The 24,586-nt window shown below is 34.3% G+C and overlaps 1 protein-coding gene across 1 annotated transcript in view; it reads right to left on the bottom strand.

The window, feature by feature from the left end:
* Positions 1 to 1,273: 1,273 nt before the first annotated feature.
* Positions 1,274 to 24,586, bottom strand: part of LOC129229480 (crustacean hyperglycemic hormone-like) — a 31,151-nt gene continuing 7,838 nt past the window's right edge. Inside the window, exons 2-3 of the mRNA XM_054863794.1 lie at positions 3,828 to 4,027; positions 1,274 to 1,758 (exon numbers count right to left, since the gene is read on the bottom strand). Coding sequence (XP_054719769.1) covers positions 1,644 to 1,758; positions 3,828 to 4,027 — 315 coding nt within the window. The 3' untranslated portion in view covers positions 1,274 to 1,643. The remainder of the gene's footprint in view (positions 1,759 to 3,827; positions 4,028 to 24,586) is intronic.

A 24,586-nucleotide genomic window follows, 5' to 3' on the forward strand; every position in this document is an offset into this window, starting at 1 on the left:
TTCAAGTAAATGGTATATTATAGTCGTTGCAAAAGCTGCAGAAAAAAGTATTATTTCTTTTTTTTTTGTGTGTTATTTTACTAGTTTTTTACCCAACCAAGACGCAGCATTATAAAAATTTGTATCAAAAGTGGTTTCTATTACAGGATGTTTCTAAATGAATGTCAGGGTTTTAAAGCTTTGTAGTTTTTATTGCGTAAAACTTAATTAAAGCGTAATCATAATTAATACATGACATGAAAGAGCAACTAAAACAATTACACGTACATGCTTACAAAAGTTCAATGTGAGCTCTTTTAGTCACACATTACACAATGGTTCGATATCCCAGTTCTTCCCAAACGTTGTTTAGTGCTTGTAGTGATTTGTTGGAGTTATTTGTTCTGCTTCTTAGGTCGGGTTGGTCAGCTGGTAGTGAACGTACATGCTCAAGATTCTTTATGAACTCCTACAGGTAGAAATCACATGAGATCACATGGAATCTTCGCAAAGCTCGGCGAGCGTGGCAGTCGTGCGAAGCAAACGCCCCGCTCACCGGATCTCACTCCATGTGATTTTTGCTTGTGGGGGTTCATAAATGGTTGTGCGTATGGGCCTTTACTCAAAGCTGACCTATTTGACCGAAGTGGCAGGATTGAGGCAACTGTTACAACGATTGCAGCACAAACACTAAATAACGTCTGGGAAAAACTGGGCTATCGATCTGATGCGTGCCGTGGGACGAAACGTGCTCACATTCAGCAGGGGTGTCCACCTAGGAGGGGTCATGGCGCAGACTGTGCCTTAGAAATTTTTAGGAGGAGGGTGGTTTTTTTTAAGGGGTATTTTAATTTTTTATTTTTTTTTGAGGGGGGGAGTCTTGCTGCACGATATTTAGGGGTGTGCCCTTGCTTTTAGGGGGGGGGGGGCACCCCTGCATTCAGTACTTGTAAGTTTGTACGTTTAACTGTTTGACCGTACATATAACTGCTGCTCTTTCAGTAGACCGATAACCTGATCATGACATTCAGAGACAGCAATTTCGTCTTTGTTATGAACTCCTCAATCTGGAATGATCAATGACAGAGCTGAACGCAGATGTTCTCTCATTGAAGCTGAGATTGCCAACAAATTGATCGAAAATGCTAAACTGTTTTAATATTTGAATTGATGAATCATTAAGAAGCCCTGTAAAATGATTTTTTGCGGATATGGCGAGATTTAATGAGATTACTTGGAATCTGTGTCACATGAGCTTTGTTTGTGAAGGAGCTCGAAAAGGTACGATGGAAACTTTCGCCATAATAAATTTATTCATTTGACAATAAAATCACAAATGTAAAGAAAATATGTTGTAAATTGTATATTTCTTCTCCGACTTAAAAGTCAAAAACAATAAATTTGAGGTTCAATAAATAACACAGATAAATGAATTCTCTGGCCAATGAACGTCACGGGACGAATGACGTCATAACATTTTGTGACGCTCCGCCGCCGCATCAACGCCGTCGTCATCGTGAAAATAAATAATCTCAACAAATAATGTAAAATAAAAACGAATGGATGAAAAAACAATGCGTCAATAATTTAAAGCGAGTTTAAGCTCTCCAATGTACATATTCCTGGCAAAAATATTCAAATGGTGTCATATTTTTTTTTCTTTTTCATTTCCTCCGCCCGTAGAGTTGCCGGACTGAGTTGTCGAGTTCTTCTTGTTCGCCTTGAAGCAACAGAGCATCAACGCACTTGGAGAAGACTTTATTTTTGAAGCAATTTGATCTGAAAAAAGAAGAAAATGAGATTTAGTATTTAATGACTAACTGGAATTTCCATAATCAACTAATTATAGGGATTCCTGTTACAGATAATGGTAGGTCTTTAAGGAGAAAGGCAAAAAGGGGTGAATAATGTTAAGCTACTAAATGCAAATTGAAGCTGTTCTAGAGCAATCAGAACTATTTCCTCCGCAAATCATTTTTTTCTTTTGTAATTTCGAGACACGGTTGCATTACTTTCTAAAATTGTTTTGCAATGGGGTCGTTTCCAAAATTTTAAAAGTATTTTTTTTTCTGAAAGAGCATGCTTAAAAACATAGGATCTGACCATTTTTTGATAAATTTGTTTACGTTTAATATTTTTAAAAAATTACTTAAATCGGAGCGCTATCATTGTTTACGGCTTCTGCCGATGACATCACAAATGATGAAATGCCATTCAGTGTTGCCATTCACAGTGCAAAATATTTAATTCGCATCTTTACTCACGTGTATTGGCAACGATATGGTTAATAACAAGCGTAGAGCGCAATTTTAGTTCGCTGCTTGATTATCATAACGTGGAAACGTAGTAGAAAGATGCGGCAAAGTGCATCATTTGTGACGTCATCAAGACCACGCCTTGTTTGAAAAATCGGACATTTTAAAAAATTAATTTAAAAAAAACTGTTGAGAAAATGAAAGTATTTTCTGGGTTCATGATATTTTTTTGCTCATTCTATCCATTTAAATAAGTACTTTTGACTGAATGAAACCACCCCATTATGATTATATAGTTAAAAAGCATGTTTAAATCTCTTGTGGAGATTTTTTTTTCGTCAAATTTCTGAAAAAAAATAAAGGTTTGTTTTGTTGCAGAAAAGTAATGCATGTGGTTTCCTAAATTCAAGACACTTTTGATATTGAGCAATTTTTTTTGCCGTATTTGACCACACGTAGGTCCATGGACCTGTGTGTGGTCAAATATGGGGTAACCCATCCACTGATCACCAGTTTTCCTTGCAATTCCAGTTTTCCGAGCAAATGATCACAACGTGGAATAGCAAATTACGAAATCATCATAACGTGGAACCGTTATAAGCCATGGGCGAGCCATTTAACATAGCCAATTGGCGAGAAATTCATCCTCCATTATTTGTTAATATGCAGGCGAACCAATGACCTTTTAATTTTCTACTACGGGCAAAGCCGTGCGGGTGCCACTAGTTCTAAATATTAAAGTTTACGAAATGAAATGGCACCTTAGTGCACTATTGCATCTAAAGTTTGTAAAGATGGGAAGAAAAAGAAAGTTTCTGGCAAAAAAAAAAAGTTTAAGATATTCGATACGCTTGAACAACTAAAAAGTACGCCGACGGTAGCACGACAATAAGTATAAGTGATGTACGTTCCATATAGTTTTATTTTATGTCTTTCCCTGCCATTGATCATTTATTTTGTGCATCTGAACAGTTTTTTACGTTGGATGAAGCAGCTTTTTTTATTTTTTAAGTACAGTGAAAGTACAGTTCTTAATTGTAAGAAACTTTAATGTATAGTTCAGGAATACTTTAAAGCAGTTTCAGAGGAGTTTATAAGTGTCTAAAAGAATTTGGTATGTTTCAAAAAAATTTATATACATTTCCTTTTCTACAACGCGAAATTCCGACTTACGCGAGGAGTCTCGGAACGCATCCCTCGCGTAAGTCGGGACTCGACTGTACTTCTTTAAAATAAATAAATAAAATGAAAATAAATAAATTATAAATAAAATGAAATAAATAAATAAATAAAAAGATAGAAAGAAAAATCACAATACAACTTTTGCTGTGTAAATACAGAGCAAAAGTTGTGTGCCTTTACACTTTAGAGAACCCCTTTGCATAGCACAGAAGTGAATGGAAGCCTGAAAATAGCCCAGTCTTTTATGATTCAGATCAGGAGCCGAGCAGCCTCTACATAGATGCTGATTCATTATGTTAACTTGGAGGACGTTTTAACTACGGCAGATTTAACGTGCACCAGTCACCATTAGCGCACACGGGGGTTATCTAACAAGCCGATATGAGTAAGAAGTGGAATATTGGTTCTCACCGGCACATGACGCTGACGTCTGGCTCTCTGTACAACTCGTAGCACTCTTCGCAGACTGCGTCTAGGCGGGCGAACTTGGAGCGATCGAACATTCCCATGCAGCCCAGCTGGACGAAGCTCCTCTTTTGCAGGACGTGCGCACACTCGCTAACGGTGACCGCCACGGCGAACAGGCACAGGAGGACTCGAAGAAGCGCCATCTATCGGAGAAAATACAAGCATCATTACTGTATTCGTTCGAGTGAAATTTAAAAAAGTAACATGTCTCGCGAAAAATTGCTGACCTATGCAGACACTTCGCTCCTTAATAAGAAAGCATTCATAGCTGAAAGAACAAAACACATCACCGTGTGAATAAAAGTCGTTTATCGGTTGGACCCCCCCGACCACACCCGACTTGCAGCACTGAAGAATCTCACAAAGAAGCTGAGTATATCTTTGCACTGTCCTATTCCTATTCAGAGTCACAACTGACTACAACTGTATTTATGTCGAGGACTGCATACTAAGTGCCTTGCCTCCATTATTTTATATACCGATAGATGGCAGCACCATCCAGAGTTTCTGCTACGGTCGCATTTTTCGCATAATGCGAAAGCACTATCTGAATTGCGAAAATAAAGCAATGCATTTTCGCTTTTTTGCTCAAATAAAAAATAAATAAATTTAAAAAAAAAAGAAGAAATGTATGATCCTAGATAGGAAGCATGCATGGCGATAATCAACTTAATCTTTTTTAAATCTTAGCTAAGATGTTTAAACTACAATTAAGTTCAATAACTATTAGTCTTATCCAGCATTATGTCCCCCAATAACTGCTTTATTAGGAGGATGGGACTGCAACGTTCTAAACACCAATCGTGTTTTCTTTTTTTATTTTATGTTTTAAAAAAATAACTGTTGTACTTATTTCTTCAAAGATGTCACAGATGAAATATGAATTGTATTTTCAACTGGAGATGAAACGCACTGAGGCATATATAAATATATGAGAATGTGTAACATTTTACCATTTTGCTAACATTTTCCCCTCAATTTTAGCTTTTATGCTAAAAAACTTTTGAACCCAACTTAAACCCTGGCACCATCACCGGATCGAGCAGTTAATGAGAATTTAGAACTAGTCCAGGAGCTAATAGCTACATGGTGCTAGCACCCCCAGAGGTATCGTTTCACTTGGAGGACATTGAGACCACGAGCATTTTTAACGTCGCCCAGTGTCTTTACACTGGTAGCTAAAAAAATTTTTTCCCAACAGTGGGAAGTCTGCTCTCATGCAACTCCCAGATTGTTGCTCGGAAATAACCGGTTACGTTTAGAAATTTTCTTACAGAGATGAAATTGACCATGGAAATTTGAGTTCTCTGTCCATAAAGCGCATTTTACCGTCTTTTAAAATCAATTAGAATTTTCGGTTAGTTATTCCAGATTACGAGTCAACAACGATACAAAAGATTTTTGCAATTTAAAAGATACGCCAGTAAACCTACTGAGAAAGTCAGGAGTAGTCTGTAACATACTTTTAAATATTTTTAAACAAATCATTCAGATTATGTAAAGTGGCAATGTCTCAAACCGAGAGTTTTGGATTTCATTTTTGATTTAACGCTGAAATGTTATAATACTCAATCAAAGTAAAAGGAAAATTCTAATTAAAAGTAACTATACATGTGATGCACAAAAGTAGTAGGGGCTGATATTCATTACTCCGTTGTACGAAGAAAAATTAACGACTAATTTCACACTAAAATTTCAGCCAAAATTTCTCTTTTAGTCACCTTTGAACAATTTTTGGCGATTTTTATGTGTCTATTTTTGTTTATTATTCTTCGTATTTTATTATTTGTTTATTATTAATTTTGTTTATACAGTCGACCCTCGTTTTACGCGGAGGTTACGTTCCACGGAAATGCCGCGTAAATTGAGACCTAATAATAGTGTTAAAATAGGGGTTTGGTTTCGTAGATAACAAAATACTTCATTCTAGTGATGACTAATTGTATAATAAGTTTAATGTGTACCTATATCGACTTTTATGCACAACATGCATAAAGAAAACGTAAATTAATTTCGTGTCCTGTTTATAAAGAGGAACTGGGCTATGATAGTCTTTTAGCAGTCATTAAGAATTTTTCTCTGTAGTTCTTTGCAGAGCATTAACGCATCCATGATCACTTGCATCATTTTTATGATAGAATCTTTCTTCACTAACAAATCAGAATGATCATTTGTATTGTCTGGGAATGGCTCAAAATTTTCATGGTGAACGTTTTTGGTTGTGTGTCACCGATGTCGGTATCCTCGTTGGTTTTGTCCTCCTTTGTCATTCTTAAAAACTCTTCTTCCAGCGAGCTCCGAACTGTGTAAGTTTAATAATTTTACTTCTGGATAGAGCTCTGGAACCAATCGCATAAAATGTCTCCAGTGTCCCAAGCTCGATTATTAGTGCACCAAATTGTAGTTGATTACGCGTAATCTGCAATCTTTGGGAGTTTGGATTTTGAAAGAGGGGAAAATTTTATCTGTTTGTATTGCCGCATCCGCGTAAAGCTGAAACTCATCCGCGTAAAATAAAATAAAGGTGTCAAATCTTAAACCGCGTATAATCGAAACCGCGTAAAATAAACCCGCGTAAAACTAGGGTCTACTGTATTTAATTTAAATGTGAATTTCTCAACAAAAAAAAAAACGATATATTCAATTAATTTTTATTTGATTTCCTTTTCATATTCCACTACCAAAGTTGTATACTTTCCCGTATTTTGTTTTTGAAGTATATTTCTATGCCCTCCACATAATATTTGATTAGAACCATATGCATTTGCATTAAAATTTGTTATGCATCATACTGTGAAAAACATTTTTTTTCGATGCAGTAATACTTGAAATAAAATAAGTCTTTACACATTAAAAATACCACTAGTTTTTAAGTAGTAAGTAATCACGTTTGAATGCTTTATAATGTAAATTAAATAATCATTGAAGAAGGAAAAAGGGGGAAAAAAAGGAAGAAGATGAGAAAAAAAAAAGATTTAAATTTTAAAAAATCAGATTGTTTTAGTTTAAAAAACAGTCTTTTCTTTTTTCTTAATAATTCTCAAAAAAAAAAAAAAAAAAAAATTGGGTTTATTGCTTCAACAATGATGAAGCATTGAAGGAGGCATTTACGATAATGATGATGGATCTTCTATATGACGCGTCAAATTTTTAAAATTATTTTGGAATATTATTGAGCTCTTGTGACGAACCCTTTGCATTTATTGTTGATATGCTCAGAGGGCTGAAAATGATAATAATAAGGCAATTAAAAAATGAAAAAGAGCAAAGTCATTTGCAATTTTTCCAAACAAATTCAGAACTCCCTCACTCTTTTCCAAAACTTAAAAATGTATCTACATAAAAAGTTAATACAAAAAAATAGTTTAAATTTTGATACCTTGAATTCTCAAATTATGTTTTTCACAATCCCAAATTGCGACAGGACCCTACTCGTTGGTTTTATGTTTCTACTAATGGGTTTTACCGCAACCATTATTTAAGTTCAAGACGTCAAAATTCAAGTGAATGTCAGAGGCTGGATGATGGATGTTAAGTGCAGGATACTGTTTTCGCTTTAAAATTATTGTGTAAAGTCGAGAAGATCGTTTATAAATTTTTTGATTCCAAGGCACATGAATGCCTACATTTTAACATAGAAAAATAAAAACCAAAAGCCGCGATTGTTATTCAACTGTCAAGTGAAAACAATAAGCAATTCATGATTGCTCAATTAAAAAAAAAAAGAAAAGAAACACTTTTATAGCAATTTTAAACAGACAGGTTCCTGAAAACATGAATTGTTTACTTTCATATTGTCACATGGTTATACTTCATTTATGAAATGTGATTTCAATATTTTTCATCCCTGCCTCCCCACACCAATCCTTCTTTTTTTTTTTTTTTTTTGTCTCCCTAGAATATTCTATTTATTACAAGAAATATGGCATAGCCTACTTTGAAAAGCACTCGACAGATAATTGCACGTGTAACAACCTAGTAATAGACTGAGAAAATATCGTCTGATAGTTGAAAGCAGTTTTATTAAAAAACAAATAAATAAATTGGCAATTCACAGACTATAGGAGAGGCTGCAGTCTTAGGCTGCTGAAAGATGTAAAACAAACAAATCCAGTAACTTATAATTTGCTCTTAAGCTTAGTGGATGAGAGTAATTTTTTTTCACGTTTATTAAATTTTTCATTTGAAATTTTCCGAAAGCACGATAGCATCTAAAATTGTCTGATGCCTAGTTTTATCTTAAAGGAGAACTGAAATGTTTTACCTCATACACGAACCACCCCAAGGGGGCGTATCCAAGCTCCTTCACTGCGAGTAAAATGACTCTATTGTTACATTTTTTATTTATCGTTCGTTAGGGGGGTGGGGAGAGGTTTTGCAGTTTCAAAAAAGTGATTTTTTTTCCCGCTTCGTCTTGTTGTTAAACATTTCAAAAATATATTCGCCACATTTCAAGTCGTTTCGAGCAAAGTTCTCAAAATTATCAAGCATTTAGTCTCCGCTTCTTCAAACTGTAGCTCCGACAGCTGCCGAAGAATGCAACTGTTCTGACAGCTGCGAACTCTCAGAATGTCAATGCTGCTTGCTTGGGGTTAGCTAAATATGATACAGTAAAACCTGTAAAGTTGAATAACCTTGTAAGTTGACCACCTGTCTAAGTTGACCGTTTTTTTCAGGCACGGAATTAGCCCTTATCATATAAATCTTCTGTAAGTTGATCACCTGTTTGAGTTGACCACTAAAATAGTGCACCGCAGGTGGTCAACTTACACAGGTTTCACTGTATAAATAAAAAATGAAAAAAGAAAGAGCTGAGGAAATCGAAGCTGCTACAGGCACCCTCTTCTATGGAGCTGAAATTGATGCCTTCCAGCTTCTTTAACTTTAAACTTGTTTTTCTCAAAACCACTTTTTCGAAGTCGGTGTTTACTCCCATTTTAAAACCAACTGACCGATCCATTTCAAATTTTGTACGCATATTCTGCATATAAAAAACCCTAGGTTGAGTTTTTTTTAAATGGTTTTTTTACTAACAAAATATCGTAATTTTTCGTAAAAAATAGCACTTTTAATTTCAAATAACCGCCAAAAATTTACAAGTCAAACAAAAAAAGATCTGAGAACGTAGGAGGGAGGATTAATTAATACTTTGACTGAATTCAAACAGAATCTGATTTCAGATAAATGTCAGCTGAGATACAGTAAACACCACAAAATATCTTTTTCCAAAGCTGCTCCGGGAAAAGCTCTGTCACCGGCTTGTCTGTGGATATTTTTTGATCAAAAATTTATAAAATATTCTTAAAACTATACATAATAATGCACAAAAAGTTTTAATAAATTTAATTAAACCGTTTTCTTAAAAAAAAAATCGTAAAAAAAGTGATCTTTTTGACGCTGAAAACCAACCCCCCCCCCCCTAAAATTAGCTTATGCTTAATTTTTCTGTCATTTTGTAGCTACGTATTGGCAGCAAAGCAATTCACCTTTTTATTTTCACGAAAAATAAATGAGGTTCTAAAAATTCGATGTTTGCAATTGTAAGTAAAACATTTTATTCGTATTTAATAATTAAAGAATCATTTTCATATCAAAATAATACCTTACGTATCCCTTATTACTGTGAAAAGTAGCTCAACACTCGTTTTGAAACGGCATCAAATGTAAAATGGGTAATGCCTCGAGGGAAAAAAAAACAAAAACAAAAACAAAAAAAAAAAAAAAAACAATGGCCGGGATTTCGCCCCACGAGCTTGATGCCCGCCAAACGGAAAATTTGTGGTTGACAAAAATTCAATCTCGACATATCTAGCGTAAAAAGGCACCCTGTTGGAGATTTCATATTAGGTTTTACCGGAAAACCGGCGTTGAAATGTGTAGTATAAGTGAGGTTTAAAAAATCATTTGGCAAGACGCGTTCCGTGACGCGAAGGAGCAATAAATATGCGCAAACTGAAACTCGGACTGAAAAGCTGCAATCGCAACGTTAAATAAACTCGACTCTTGTCATAAATTTTGAATTTCTGAACGGAATTTTATTAAACGAGAAGCAGTTAAGGGAAAGATTTGTGGGCGGGTTGCCAGTTGTATTGAGAGTGAATGCAAAAGAAATAAAATATGACTATTCCATGCTGACTTGGGATTGTATCGGAATTAGTTTTCCAAATGTGAGGAGGAAAAACTAAAACAATTCGCAGCTCCAGAGCTCGAATAAATAAATAAATAAATAAATCTTATATAATTTAAAACTGAGCGTATGTACCTATGTAACTATGTATTTTCAAGCTACTTCTCCCAAACGCCAATGAACTGACCATCGAACGAGGTATCAATGGATTCGTAATCTTCCCGTCTTCATTTTTGGCTATTTAACATAATCCTCCGATAATAATTAGCGGATATACCAATAAAAACTATTCACAACTCCAGAGTTCGAATACGCTACCTTGCGGTGATTAACAATACTAAAGATAAAGGTAAAACATTCCATTCAACGTGTTTTCTTTGGGATAAATTACAGGCTTCAGACAGTTTGTGGCGTAATGTAATTTCAGAAGAACAGAAAAAAGAAAGCTTCCCACAAACACGATGAAAAAGTACTGTCATTCACTAAGCGTCAAAGCAAGTTATAAGTTACGGCATTTGTTTGTTTTACCTTTTTCATCAGCCATTAGACAGTGGCTGTAGCGCCCCTATAGTTTATTGGAGTTGGGAATACATAGAATGTGTCAAGTTTTCCAAGTTTCAAATAAAATTAAATTGAACGATAGTTAAAATTATTGACTTAACGAATCACGTTGACGAAAACGGAAAAACTTCAATGAAAAAAAATATTTTTTTTGAAAAAATTGAATTGAGATTCTGCACTCCAGTTGTTTAATTTTACGGGAAAAAATAGTAATCGGAAAAAATGTGCTTTTAATTTTTTATGAAACGTTTTTTGATAATTTTATTAACACAAAAATTTCTACATTGGCATTTTTTTAAAAAAATGTCAGAAATAAGCTGTCCAGCTCGTCAAACTAAGAAAAGTTGAACGAACAATTCTCCAAACAAACGCTTTCAAAACGTAAATTTCTTTAGAAACATTCGTTCTGAAACCATTTTTTTTTTTTAATACTCGAGGATCGCACCTCATTTTAAGATCAATTGCGTGGATCAGAACATATTGTCGGCACCATGTAAACTAACGAATGTGAAAATTCGTGAGTCGTGTCTTTCAAACTCAGTAGTTTGCCGTACTACTCAAAAAGAGCTACTTACTGGTTATAATTACTTCAAACGATAGTTTTACGCTTAAAGTTACCTATAAAATTTAAAACATTGAAAATTACTAAACGATTTAGGTGGAAAAAAAATATTGTTTTGGTCCATTTGAAAAGTTCCAATTTTCACATTCGTTAGTTCAGCATGATGCCGACGATGTATAAAATTTAAATATATTTATTTTTTCTGGATAACATGAGAGAACACGGGAAAGGAATGAAAATGTCTGTTATCGTCACCACACGCTTATTTTATTGATAAGAAGTTTCTACAGTTGCTTTTGGAAATCAAGTTGCAACTCTTTGACTCCAAAAAACAACAATGATTCTTAAAACTGAATGAAAATGTTTCGTTTTTTTTGCGAATTTCTAGAACCTACGATTCGATTTGTAACATTGAGCTTAGCGGTGGGCCACATCGGTAAGCTTCGTGGGTCGCATATGGTCCTCGAGCTGCAAGTTGGACAGTTCTGTATTAAAACATTTCAAAAAGCAGGGGTGTACAATGTACATTAGGGTGGTTCGAAAAAAGTTTTTTTTTTTCAGCTAGAATCCAGGACACCTTCTATTTTTTTCAGACTTACTAATATAGTAATATGATCTAAAAGTTTTAGCTTCTTACTCAAAATTTAAGAGGGTGCCCAATGTCCCCTTAATTTAACATTAGCCGTACCATAGAACATGCTACAAGTTTAGAAACATTTAATTTCCCCAGCTGTTTTTTTTTTGTAAATAATTATTTTATTGCAATGTATATGCATATTACTAGTGTATATTGTAATGTGTAGCATTGTTTTTCCAGTTCAAAGTATTTTTAACCCCCCTCCCCATACTTATGAGGTTTCGGGGAGGGGGTTGAGCACCCTCTTTCAGTTGAAATAGGAAGCTAAAATTCTTTCAGTATATTACTATCCACAAGTCTAAAACTATTGAGTGGTGTCCTGTTATCTAGGAGAACCTTTTTTTTTACATGTATTTTTGAACCACCCTAGTGTACATCCCCCTAACAGCAATGCTCCCCCCCACACACATACCAAATACCACGAAGACACACCAAGAACGAGAGAACCTCTAAAGTAAAGAAAAAAAAGAAATGAAAATTTCAATGGCACCCCCCTCAAAATTTCAATGGCGCAATCTCCACCTCCCTAGTTCGGCACCCCTGTAAGAAGTAAATTGTTTTGGAAACACTGGCTCTACTATTTTGCCCTTGTTCCACCACGTGGAGAAAGGAAAACAGCGCTTTCGAAAACCAACCTCTTCAACCACCTGTGCACGTGACGGCGTCTAAAAATAGCCTCTGGAATTTCCTTTTCTAATTTTAGCAGAACGTGGACGTTAAAAAGTTCTTCACGCGGCAGTCATTCATAACGTTCACTTTTTCTGCGGCACGAGGTCACGTTCGGGGGTACTCGACTGCAGCCGATATCTGAGCCTGGAGATCACTTGCTCTGATGACTGTGGTTGGTTATGAATGTAGCGATAAGATTTAATATTCAGAGCTAGTCGTTTAGCGAGAACTATATTAGCGATTAAGGGAATGACTCGATTTATGATGTCGGCGATGGTATCTCGATCACAAAAAGCGTGGGAAGTACATTTTCTCTAATTTTACTCATAGCCAGGGATGCTTTTCATTGTAATGCTAAGTGTTTTTAAAAATAGTTGGTTTATTTGTCATTAAGATGCAATTGAACTTTCAGAACTATTGTTTGAAATGCATCGTTGACTAGTTTATCGGAAACAAATGCTATTCAGAGGCATGGCAATAGTTTTTTTTTTCTAAGGCGAGGTAAAAATCCTTAGCAGTTTTTAAAGGAGTGAAATTCATCTTTGAGATACTGAAGATGGGCTTCTAAAATCCAAGAGAGTTCCCCCTCCTTGCGGCCATATTTTTGTAGGGAACCTCGCAGAAGCATATTCTTCTGAATCATAAAACTGTTATGTTTAAAAAACAGGTGGGCACAAAAATTTGCTGAGGGATCTTGCTACTGATTTTCAACACATTTGGTCAGCAACTGAAGACTACGAAAGTTACAGCAAACCTTACGGTCAAACGTTGCTGCTGAATTCAAAATAATTAAACTGTATACATGGTGTTCCCGTTTAACCTGCAAGACCTTTTATTTTACAACCGTTGGTCCTAGATGCATACTTCTAATTGAAAAAATGATCAAAATAAGATGCACAGTTATCTAGTTGAAAGTTTCAAGCGGAAAAAAAAATGAGTCGAAAAATACAAAATTTAACTTTTTATATTGGCCCTAGGTCACCTAACTCATATTTAAGGAAACAATCTCCATTGGAAAATATTACTAACACGAAAAACTTGACATTTGTGTGACCAAAACTGAAGGAGATACTCGAGTTCAAAGTTTTAGGGGGACCATGCAAAAGAAGAGATTGGAACTTATCGAACTTTCAGAAGAGTGACAGGTTGTCGAAGTAAAAAAACATAGTAATTATATTTTTCATTGCTATTCAAAAATAAATGCAAATGGCATGCTATGATTCGCAAAAACAAACTACAAAAGCTCGCACAATTTAAAAAAAAACATACTCTATGCACATATATAATAAAACCATTGTTAACCACTATATTTCCCCTCAAAAGGTGTTATTGATGGCGAATGTAAAGGGGTGTGAATCACAATACGCTGCGTTTCATATCTCGGGAAATATGGATCGCACTAGCGTCAAACGTTTTGTGTTGGAATTATTTTTCAATGGAGATTATTTTCTTAAACATAAGTTAGGGGACCTGGAGGAGGGGGGGTGCGTATAAAAAGTTTAATTTTGAATTTTTCTCTTATTTTTTTTTTGTTTCCAACTTTCAATATCTTAAGTTTGCATCTGATTTTGAACATTTTGCATTGATAAGTATGCGTCTAGGGCTACTTGTTACGAAAATAGAGGTCCCTGTAGTTTAAATGGGAAGGACCTGTATATATATATATATATATATATATATATATATATATATATATATATATATATATATATATACATATATATAAAATAAATTATGCTCAAAAATACTTAATATTTAATCCAAATTAGATTTCAAATGTAGTACCAAGAATGCTTACAGTAAGATAACTGCTTTTCCAGACACGCATACATTTAAAAGCAGGAATACATTAGTAGACATTCTTACCTGATTCACTGGAGAAAAGGAATTAGGATTTACAGCTGCTCAAACGAGACACTAGTCAGTGTGCACATAAGACTCCTGAAATACTTCAACCGTTGAACATTTAGATTGAATTTGATGTTGACATATGGATAAAAATAATCACGTTTGTCTTTTACGAAATATTTCCGTAACTGGAAAAATTACGAATGAGTTTCGAAGACGTTAAAAGATTCTTCCTATTTGTGAGAAATCCTTCCGATTCATCCCGAGTGAACTTCGATAAAACGAATGTGGTAAAAAGGAGAAGGAAATAAAAGGCAATAATGTTTAACGTTATGGTATTTTCAGCATCATTCAATGTGAAAGTGAGAAAATTCAAATTTCATTTCCGGTAAATGAGGAAACAGTTTCATTTTCCGTACAGCCTTGATTTTGTGTGTGTGTGTGTGTGTGTGTAACTAACGCATTGAACCTTTTACGGCGGATATTTTGTAAGGAGTCAAAAATGTAAGAGATGGTTGGATTTTATCACATTGACAATAACATATCTCGTCGTAACAGTTCACTCAAAGTACCACGGAGTTCGAGATTTAAAATATTTACACTCGAATCTTCTGGTTTTTTCAATTTCACAATTAAAAAAAAAAAGATGTAACTTGTTCAATATTTGGCCTGCATTTTTATTTTTTCGAACTGAAACCATACACTTCTGAACAGAAATTAGAACTACTGGCATCTGATTTAATATTTTTTCCAACATATCAAATTAAATTTTATCATTTAGCTGACTTTTATAGGTTTGTTGATTTTCAAATTATTCTGCTGATGCAGTTTATTTCTTCATTATTTTTTATTGTTTATTTCTATCATCATTGTTTTTTTTTTTTTTTTTTTTTTGTTTTTTTAAATTTTCATATTTCCAGACAAGATTATTTATTTTTACTATCAACATTTTGACTCCAAAGAGATGTTTGGCCCTAAATGCTTATATTTCTCGTCAGAAAGTCAAAGCATGCAAAAAGGAAAAAAAAAACCTATAAATAAAAAAAAACACACGAAGTGGACCAAACCAATATTGTGGACGGAAAAATGAAACTCTTCAGCGCAGTCAATTTCCGATTTCCGAAGCTCATAAAAGGATGCGTAAAATTAAAAAGAAAATAAATGTAAGAAAACAACCTTTCTAGTGGAATTTTAAAGCTAAAATAAATTGATACAAAAGAGGTTTACAATGGGGTTGTTTCCTTCAGTCAAAAGTAGTACTTTTAGTCACTGAAATTGATAGAATTAAAAAAAAAAAAAAAAAAAAAAACATGGACCCAGAAAATTCTTTCATTTTCCCAACAGTTGTTTTTCAATTATTTTTTTAAGCGGTCCGATTTTTCAAACAAGGCGTGGTCTTGATGACATCAGAAATGATGCTCTTTGGCGCATCTTTGTACCGCGTTTCCACGTTACGATAATCAAGACGCGAATTAAAATTGCACTCTACGCTTGCTATCAACCATATCGTTGCCAATACACGTGAGTAAAGATGCGAATTAAATATTTTGCTATGTGAATGGCAACACAGACTGACATATAATCATTTGTGATGTCATCGGCAAGAAATGTAAACAATGAATGCGCACCGATTTAAGTAATTTTTTAAAAATGTTTAACTTAAACAAATTATTCAAAAAAAAATTAGATCGTTGTTTTTAAGCATGTTCTTTCAGAAAGAAAAAATACTTTTAAAATTTTGGAAACGACCCCATTATTTACAGTAGCTTTTAACTACGTGGATTAACCTAACGTGTTGCGTGCCCCCTCATATCAGGTAGATTCGTCTTAAACTATTCAAACCATTACGAAGTCATACACCATCATTAATTTTGAACTAATCTTTCAGTATCACTCAAAAGTGGCAGAAAGCAGAAACATTCATTGAAACTTTTCATGTGTAAATTCGCAACTCCAGCGCTCGAATACGCTACCTTGCGGTGATAAACAATACTAAAGAAAAAGGTACAACATTCCATGTGTTTTCTTAGGGGTAAATTACAAGCTTCAGACAGTTTGTGATGTAGTGTAATTTTATAGGAATAGAAAAGAAAGCTTCCCACAAACATGATGAAAAATTACTGTCATTCTCTAAGCGTCAAAGCAAGTCATAAGTTACGGCATGCGTTTGTTTTACCCTTTTCATCCCCCATTAAACAGTGGCTGCAGCGCCCCCTATAGTTTATTGGAGTTGCGAATACCAGCTAAAGCATAGACTAATAATAAGAGTAGACAGAGCTTTCCCGGATTTGCTGATGAAAAAATTGGTTCATGGATACATCATGTGACTGGTGGAAGGCTTGGCGAAAACTTTGGCAGCATGGTTGCTAGATGGCAGGATTATCTATAGTTTGGCACTCGACATGTATTTTAAGACGTAATAAGTTTTTATTATTTTTTTTCCAGGTGCAGAGATGATTGAACTGTTTTTCTTTTAGTTATGCATTATTTGGACATTAGTAATTAGTTTTTGATCACAGTTTTTAGTAACTTTTATTTCATTCGGAACTGCTACGTCAGCGTTGGCGTAAACGTAATGGCGTAAACGTTTTGCGTTAACGCAAAAATGTACTACTCGGTATCTTAAATTGAAATTGTAGGTAAAAATCTTACCGTTTGCCGATTCTTTTTGTGCGCTTGCATCTTTAATTGCTTAGAGAGTTATTGAAATTGAATAAAGAAAATGCATAATACTGTCTAAACGAAAAACTCGCTATATTAACAAAATATTTACAACTTAGAATAACAAATTTACAAATCGGACTTCATAAAAGATCATTCTTCCGTGTTCCAACAACTCTATTTATTTTATTTCTCGCGGGCGTTGATCGTCTGCTACGGTCAACGCCCGCTGTTGCTAGGATATCCACCAGTCACATGGTTTGGTTTATGAGCAGCAAAAGGGTTGCCATAGCTCGGTCTACTCTTATTATTAGTCTATGAGCTAAAGCGAAAATAAAAATGTTGAGCATTTAGCGAGAATTGAATTTCAGCGGCTTAAGTTAAGCCTTGCTTTGAAATGAATAAACGCCACGCAGACGATTTTTTATTATAGTCTGTTTCGTTCTTTTTAAATTTTATCAAGAACGCAATGAACTACAAAATAAACATGATGTGTTGAAAGATGTCTGTTATATATTTATTTATTTCATTAATAGGAAAATCTTCACTTGGAGTTGAACGTTTCCAGATTTAACAGTCCATTAGCGCAACGGTCGCACAAAAGGTATTGTAATATGTTACTATTATTATTAGTAGTAGTGGTAAAATAATCTTCCAAAATCTAACGTTTGTTGTCAAAGCATAACAGAAGATGCAGAATTTCGTTTAGCAAATATCCTTTTCAAAATACGCGTTCTTAACACGCATTGATCTTAATTACAAGTTGCAGAAGTTCCTTGCGAACTTTCCGGAAAATAAATGTCATCTTTTGACAGTGGTGGTCGAGTACAATTCGCTCGCTGGCTAAATTTTATTTATGAGAAAGATAGTCCATAGGCTAGAAATTTTCCAATCTGTTATGTTTCATAAGACGATGTAACAGAAGACATGAAAAAGTAAAAAAGTGAAAACGATTAAAGTTATGTAAAAAAGAACAAAATTAAAAAATGAGCCAATTTACCGAAGCTGCAAAAGAAGAAATACGTGTAAAATAATTTAAGAAAGGAAACACTGTTATTATCTAAAGTGGCGTATCATTCTCACAAGTTTGAAATTAATTCTCAGGGTACTTGTTTTGAACTGAAACATTGCTGTTTTTCGTTATGCGTGACTCTTTTTTCATTTTTTGTAATTATTCCTGCTTTTTACTTGTATTTTATTTGCTTATGGATTAGTTATCCATTACATCGTTCTATCTTTTCTTTACTAATAACAAAGCCGAACGTCTATGTCTCTGGATGTCTGTTACGCGCATAGTGCCTAGACCGTTCGGTCGATTTTCATGAAATTTGGCACAAAATTAGTTCGTAGCATAGGGGGGAGCACCTCGAAGCGATTTCTCGAAAATTCGATTTTGTTCTTTTTATATTCCAATTTTAAGAACATTTTACCGAGAAAATTACCATAACGTGGACGAACAAATTACCATAACGTGGACTAGCAAACTACCATAACATGGACGAGCAAACCTACCAGATGCGACCATGGGCGAGCAAATGAACATAGCAAATTGGCGAGAAATTCATCATCCATTATTTGTAAATATACAGGCGAACTAAATAAAATTTCAATTTTCTACTACGGGCAAAGCCGTGCGGGTACCACTAGTTTTACATAAGTACTGCATTTTGCATTAGTGGTTTCATAGCTTCCTTTTCATACATTGAACTCTTTTTGTCGCTTTTTTTTTGTATTGGAAATTTATTGGAAGCAGACCACAAGAGTCAGAACTTCGTCTTCACAAAGTTTTTCCGCTTTTAATAAAAAAAAAATACCTGTTGGTAAATGATTATATTAAGCACAAATTGCATTAGTTTTATTTATAACTAGTGGTACCCGCACGACTTTGCTCGCAATAGAAAAATTAAAAGGTCTTTTGGTTCGCCTGTAAATTTACAAATAATGTATGGTGAATTTTCTCGCTATTTGGCTTGTACCTATGTTATGATAATTTCGTATCTCGCCGATTGGCTTGTACCCATGTTACGGTTCCACGTTATGACAATTTCGCAATTTACTCGTCCATCTTATGATAATTTTGTTCTTAAAATTGGAATAGAAAAAGAACAAAATCGAATTTTCGAAAAATCGCTTCGAGATGCACACCCCCATGCTACAAACTAACTTTGTGCCAAATTTCATGAAAATCGACCGAACGGTCTAGGTGCTATGCGCGTCACAGAGATCCTGACAGACAGAGATCCGGACAGAGAAACTTTCAGCTTTATTATTAGTAAAGATAGTTTTTTGCCGAGATCATCCCATTTCATCCCATAACACAATAACGTACGGTATTGTGCTATGGGATGAAAAGTAGGATGGCGTGTTTCGTTTATTTAAAAAAAAAAATTAGTAAAAATAAGGCAGTATAGATTTATTATTAATAATGTTTTTTCACAAATAATTGACGTCATCAGTTTGACTATCTAAATAAACGTTATTGAGAAACAGGAATACTTTATTTGCGTGCAGGAAAAATAAGCGATGAAACCGATCTTATCAAGTGCAAGGTTATTTTATGCACGTGTTTCGTCGTTACAAAAAAAAACTCCTTTTTCACATTGAAGGATCTAGTTCCTCGTAACCCCGAAAAAAACGAGCTGATGTGTGCCTCACATGACTTCCTTTTACTCCATTTTAATGTCATTTTCCCATTATTGGCAGTTTTAATGTGATTCAATAGTTTAATCTCTAAATATTAAAAACGATGGCCAAATTAAAACCAGATAAAAAAAAATCGCCAAATTTTCCGCCAAGTTGGCGACAAAACTTGGCGACCAAAAGACTGGCGATATATCGCCAAGTGTCCGCCAAATTGTAACACCACTTAAGTTTGCATTGATATTAACAATGATTTCCCCCCAAAAAGGTGCAAAAGACCCCCTTAGGAACATCCGAAAGCAACCAAAAGGGGAGGTGCACAACTAGACCCCACTACGAGTCTATGTACCAAATTTCAACTTTCTAGGACATACCATTTTTGAGTTATGCGAGATACATACGCACATACGCACATACATACAGACGTCACGAGAAAAGTCGTTGTAATTACCTCGGTGATGGTCAAAATGGATATTTCGCGTGTCTATACATTCTTAGGCACTTTTCCGCATGTGGTCGAATCGAAAAAAAAACTCAACATTCATTTGGGGGTGAGCAAAATGGAAATTAAGGGCGATTTTTGAGTGAAAATTTTTTCGCGAATACAATACTTCCTTTTTTGTAAAAGGAAGTAAAAATACATGAGATAGTTTTGAACATTTGTGTTTTGTAACGTTGACTTCACCATGACATTCATTTTAGTTACATTTATTGGGTAAATTTGCACCGCTACATATTATTTTTCCCTCTTTGACTTTATAAGAACAGTACACTGAGAAAAATATTTCCTAAGTTTTCAAAAATGAGTAAAGTTGTGCTTCCAAATTTTCTTGAAACCATGTGTTTCAAATGTGAGTCCCCATGTTTTCAAACAGTGTGCTGTTTCTATGACCAAAAGAAACTAATATGAAAAACTGTTATGGAAAATAGTGTGTTGAATTATTTCTTACTCAAAATTGAGTACATGGTTAATACTAAATTTTAATATAATTACATGCTCAAAAATCAGCCCAATTACCTCAAAAATGAGTCCTTACTGAGTAAGTGCAAGGTTTCAAAAATGAGTATCTGATTGCCTCAAATTAGAAAAACACATCGTCTGAGCCATATCGACTCGGCGATATGCTCAAATTTGAGTACTTTTCCTTTGTTTTCGAAATTGTTTTTAGAGTGTAGATGGCCCTTGGCTGCACTCTGCGGGCAAGGTCATAAAATCCGTTTTCTACTCTTTATTTTACAAAATGAGTTGGCAACATTTTATCTTCCAATCATTTTGAAGTGACCGCTAAGAAGCTACTCTCGAATGCCGACGCGAAGTTTTAGAAATCTCTCGACGCACACTGAAATATTCTATGCAACATAATAAAAGATGGAAATCTTGTGATGCAAATGAATAAAAAATTAAACTCTCTAAACCATTAGGCATTTTAATTCTCTGCTTCAAAGTTTCATTACTTTTATAAAAATAGCATTTGCATCCCATTTCAGACATAACTTAAACTGTCTGAAATGGATGATTTGGAATCTGATCCATAATTCCTTTTAAGGTATCCGATTGCGTTCGAAGATATTTTTTATTTATTTATTTATTTATTTATTTTTTTGAAAAATAGCTTGGATATTTTTTTAATGATATTTTTAATTAAAAATGTTTCAAAACTTGTAAAAACAACATTTCAAATATTATTTTTTTTTTATTTTTAAACTGGACAAATTTGAAGAAAAATAGCGAAAAAACGTGTCTTACGCTAACAGCTATGGACAAAATTTGGTTCTAAGCACACATAAATCCTTGTAATAATACACTTGTATGACACTTATGTGTGTTTCTTGCTCTAAAAGATTTTTTTTTTTTTTTTCAAAATAGTTCTGAAATAATTTGAACCCAGTTCCTATAATGTTTTTTTTCTTCTTTTGAAAACAAATGCTTTTGTTTAAACTTACTTGAATAACTTTTAGAGATATCATTGTTACAGTAGACAGCTTTCTTCAAAAATATCATTCTTCAAAAAACGCATTTAAATGCAACTTCCGATCTGGAGTTTTAGTGTACCGCTCTGTAGTAATACAGCTATAACTCCAGTTGTAATTCACGTAGAGTAAAAACTAAGACAGTTTTGGAAAGCTAATAAATCAGAAAAAAAGACGAAATCATGAAAAAAATTCGAATATTTCATCGAAAGCGTCGATTTTAACGCAGTTAGATACCTTAAAACTCCGTAACTATTTTAATTTTGAGTAACTATACAAAAAGGCCGTAACCAAACTTTTGTTTCGAGCAGGGCCGTCCGTGTCTCCGGCAATTCACCCTCTCCAGCGTTTCGCCATCCAAATGATTGACAGGTGAAATCAGGTGAGGCATCATCACACTTCAGTGATATCCCTACAAAGTAGATAGGGAAAAGTCGTAGGGATTATTTATCCCTATCACTGAGCTTAAAGAGAGAAAATATTCCTAAAAGTTTTAAGATCCCTAGCCCCTTATCACCTCGTGGGTGTGCATTTGCACATGGATTGAAGAGAGGTACGCATTAGAAAAATGGCGGTCAATTTTGTACGATCTCAACGCGGAGGGAAACTAGCTTTGTTCTAAGAATATATGTATCGCATCGCTTACAGAAAAAACGGAAAATTATACTGGAAAACCTGCGGTGGCCATACAGTCCGATTTTTGATGCCATATTCCACATTTTTGGAAGTTATTAAATTAGTAATATTAAGAGACAGTAATATAGCCCAATTTTCCGGAAAAAACAACAACAAATCAGTTTTAGGGACCACGCCCCCTAACTTCTAAACTTATTTTGATCCCCCACTTTTTTGGTGCAAAAGCCGCCCTGCTTACATCTTCGGACATTTTCAGAAGCCAGATTTTTGTCACTTAGACGGAGACTGAAGGCTAGCACCCAGAAAAAATTTTAATACTACAACGAAGGACACACATCCGTTGGATAACCAATTCCATAGTTTGTAAGGTACACCGATCACGCAACATTTTTAAGGTTTTGGGGAATTCGCTTACGTAACGTACATAAAAAATGACAAAACGTACAACTTCAAATTTAGCATTTTTATTAAATGCTAATGTATTATATTGAAACCAAGTCTTAAGGTAAAAATTTTATAATAGCTGAAATTTCGACTAAATAGAACATACAAACGAAAACTGACTGCTAGAATATACAGCTCAAAAAAAAAAAAAAAAACTTTATCAACTTTCTTTACTAAGAACAAAACGCATTTTATCAGGGGAAAAAATCTGAGCTTTTCTATAGCAACAAAATTTGTCTGAGCAACGACCAAACAAAAGAAAAAATAAAACAAATGGAATTATTGCATTTATTTCATTGTATATTGTTTAGACTACCTATTTTATTTATTGTTTGCCAAATTTAGCTTATATTTAGTCCTAATATTATTTTCTTACAATGCATTTTGGAAACAAAACATTTTTTGTCTTTTTATTTTTGGAACACCAATGAGAAAATAAAATATTTAAAAGTTAGTGTTATAGGTGGCTTTAGAATTATTATCATACATTTTTTAACAGTATTATACAAAAATGAAATTCTATCTTTTGAAATTCGTGTTATATTGAAACCGTGTAGTATTAAATTAAAATTTTGTTTCGTGTAATATCGAAACCGTGTTGTAGAAGCAGCATGTGATATGAGGGATGCCTGTATACAGATACGCTAGTCTTCGCTCAATGAGATTAGGGGCCATTCATTCATTATGTAAGGGTCCCGAGGGGGAAGGGGTGTTGGAAAAATCTCTACATACCCTTACTTGGGGGGAGGGGAGGGGTCAAACCCATTCTTACGTAATATTTTTCCAAGTCGATATTTTATATTAGAAATCGCGCGGTCAAGTGGTTTGGCAGGGATCATATTTCATTTGCTTCTACAATGTTAAAAACGTATTAGGATGAGATATTTTTTACTTGTTTTCAAATAACTAATAGTGTAAAATATAATAAAAGAATCGCACTGTGTATGGAATGCCTTATTTTTAATTAGTATCGCATCATATTCAAAAAAGAATTTGTCGAAAAAACATTCAGTCACGATTTCTATTAGTAAATATTTCTTTGCACAAAAATATTTTTAAAAATATTAATAATAGTGAATTTAATAACGTTTCCAGTGATGTACGATTCGTTATTTTATTATTTTGAATAACGAAGTGGAATCTGACGTAAGATGAGGGGGGGGGGTTGAAAATCTTACTTTTTTTTTTTTGAAAAACCTTTCTTTGATTCTGACGCCCTATTATGAAAATTCAATAGAATCAAAGATGAGAACTAAATAGAAGAGCACAGAATACTTAAGACGAATCCGATTAACTTTTTACATGCTTTTTCTTAAGACTATGGATCGAGCAAATGTCAGGTATGGAAGTTTCTATATTTTACGCGACAACATGATCTTCATTCCCTATTTCCACATTCGAGTGCCAAACAGAAGCGCGGCACAATGAAATTTCTCCAAAACCAAAAATATAGCATGAAAACAACAAAACATATTTTTAATCCTGAATTTTAACGGCGAACTTTTCCAGTACTTAGCATTGATATTCAAAATGTTAACTCACGGATCACGTGGTTTCCCTTAACCTCAAACCCAAATCGTGAATAGACCCCTTTTTCCCTAAAATTGTCCCTGCCGTTAAGAACAATCCCTACGATTCAGTTATGGTTCATTGATTTGCAATGTTTCCCCCTCTCCTGCAGAGCAGACACGTCTTCTTTGTGAGCGCCGTGGATGGCGAATATGCGGAGAGGGCGAATTTGGGGTAGAATCGGGCCGTCCGAAGAGGGGGGTGAGCGGGCGATCGCCCCGGCTTTCAATATATAAAGGGGCTCCATAAACTAAGCTTTTACTAATTTCCAATTCTTTTTAGCATTATTCTTTTTTAAAAAATAGTTCTTAAAATCTAACACATTGGATTTCAGATTACACGCTTAATTTATTATAATTGATATAAAAATGTTCAAT

The sequence above is a fragment of the Uloborus diversus genome, chromosome 9 (assembly GCF_026930045.1).
Source record: "Uloborus diversus isolate 005 chromosome 9, Udiv.v.3.1, whole genome shotgun sequence".
Classification (NCBI taxonomy): Eukaryota; Metazoa; Arthropoda; class Arachnida; order Araneae; family Uloboridae; genus Uloborus; species Uloborus diversus.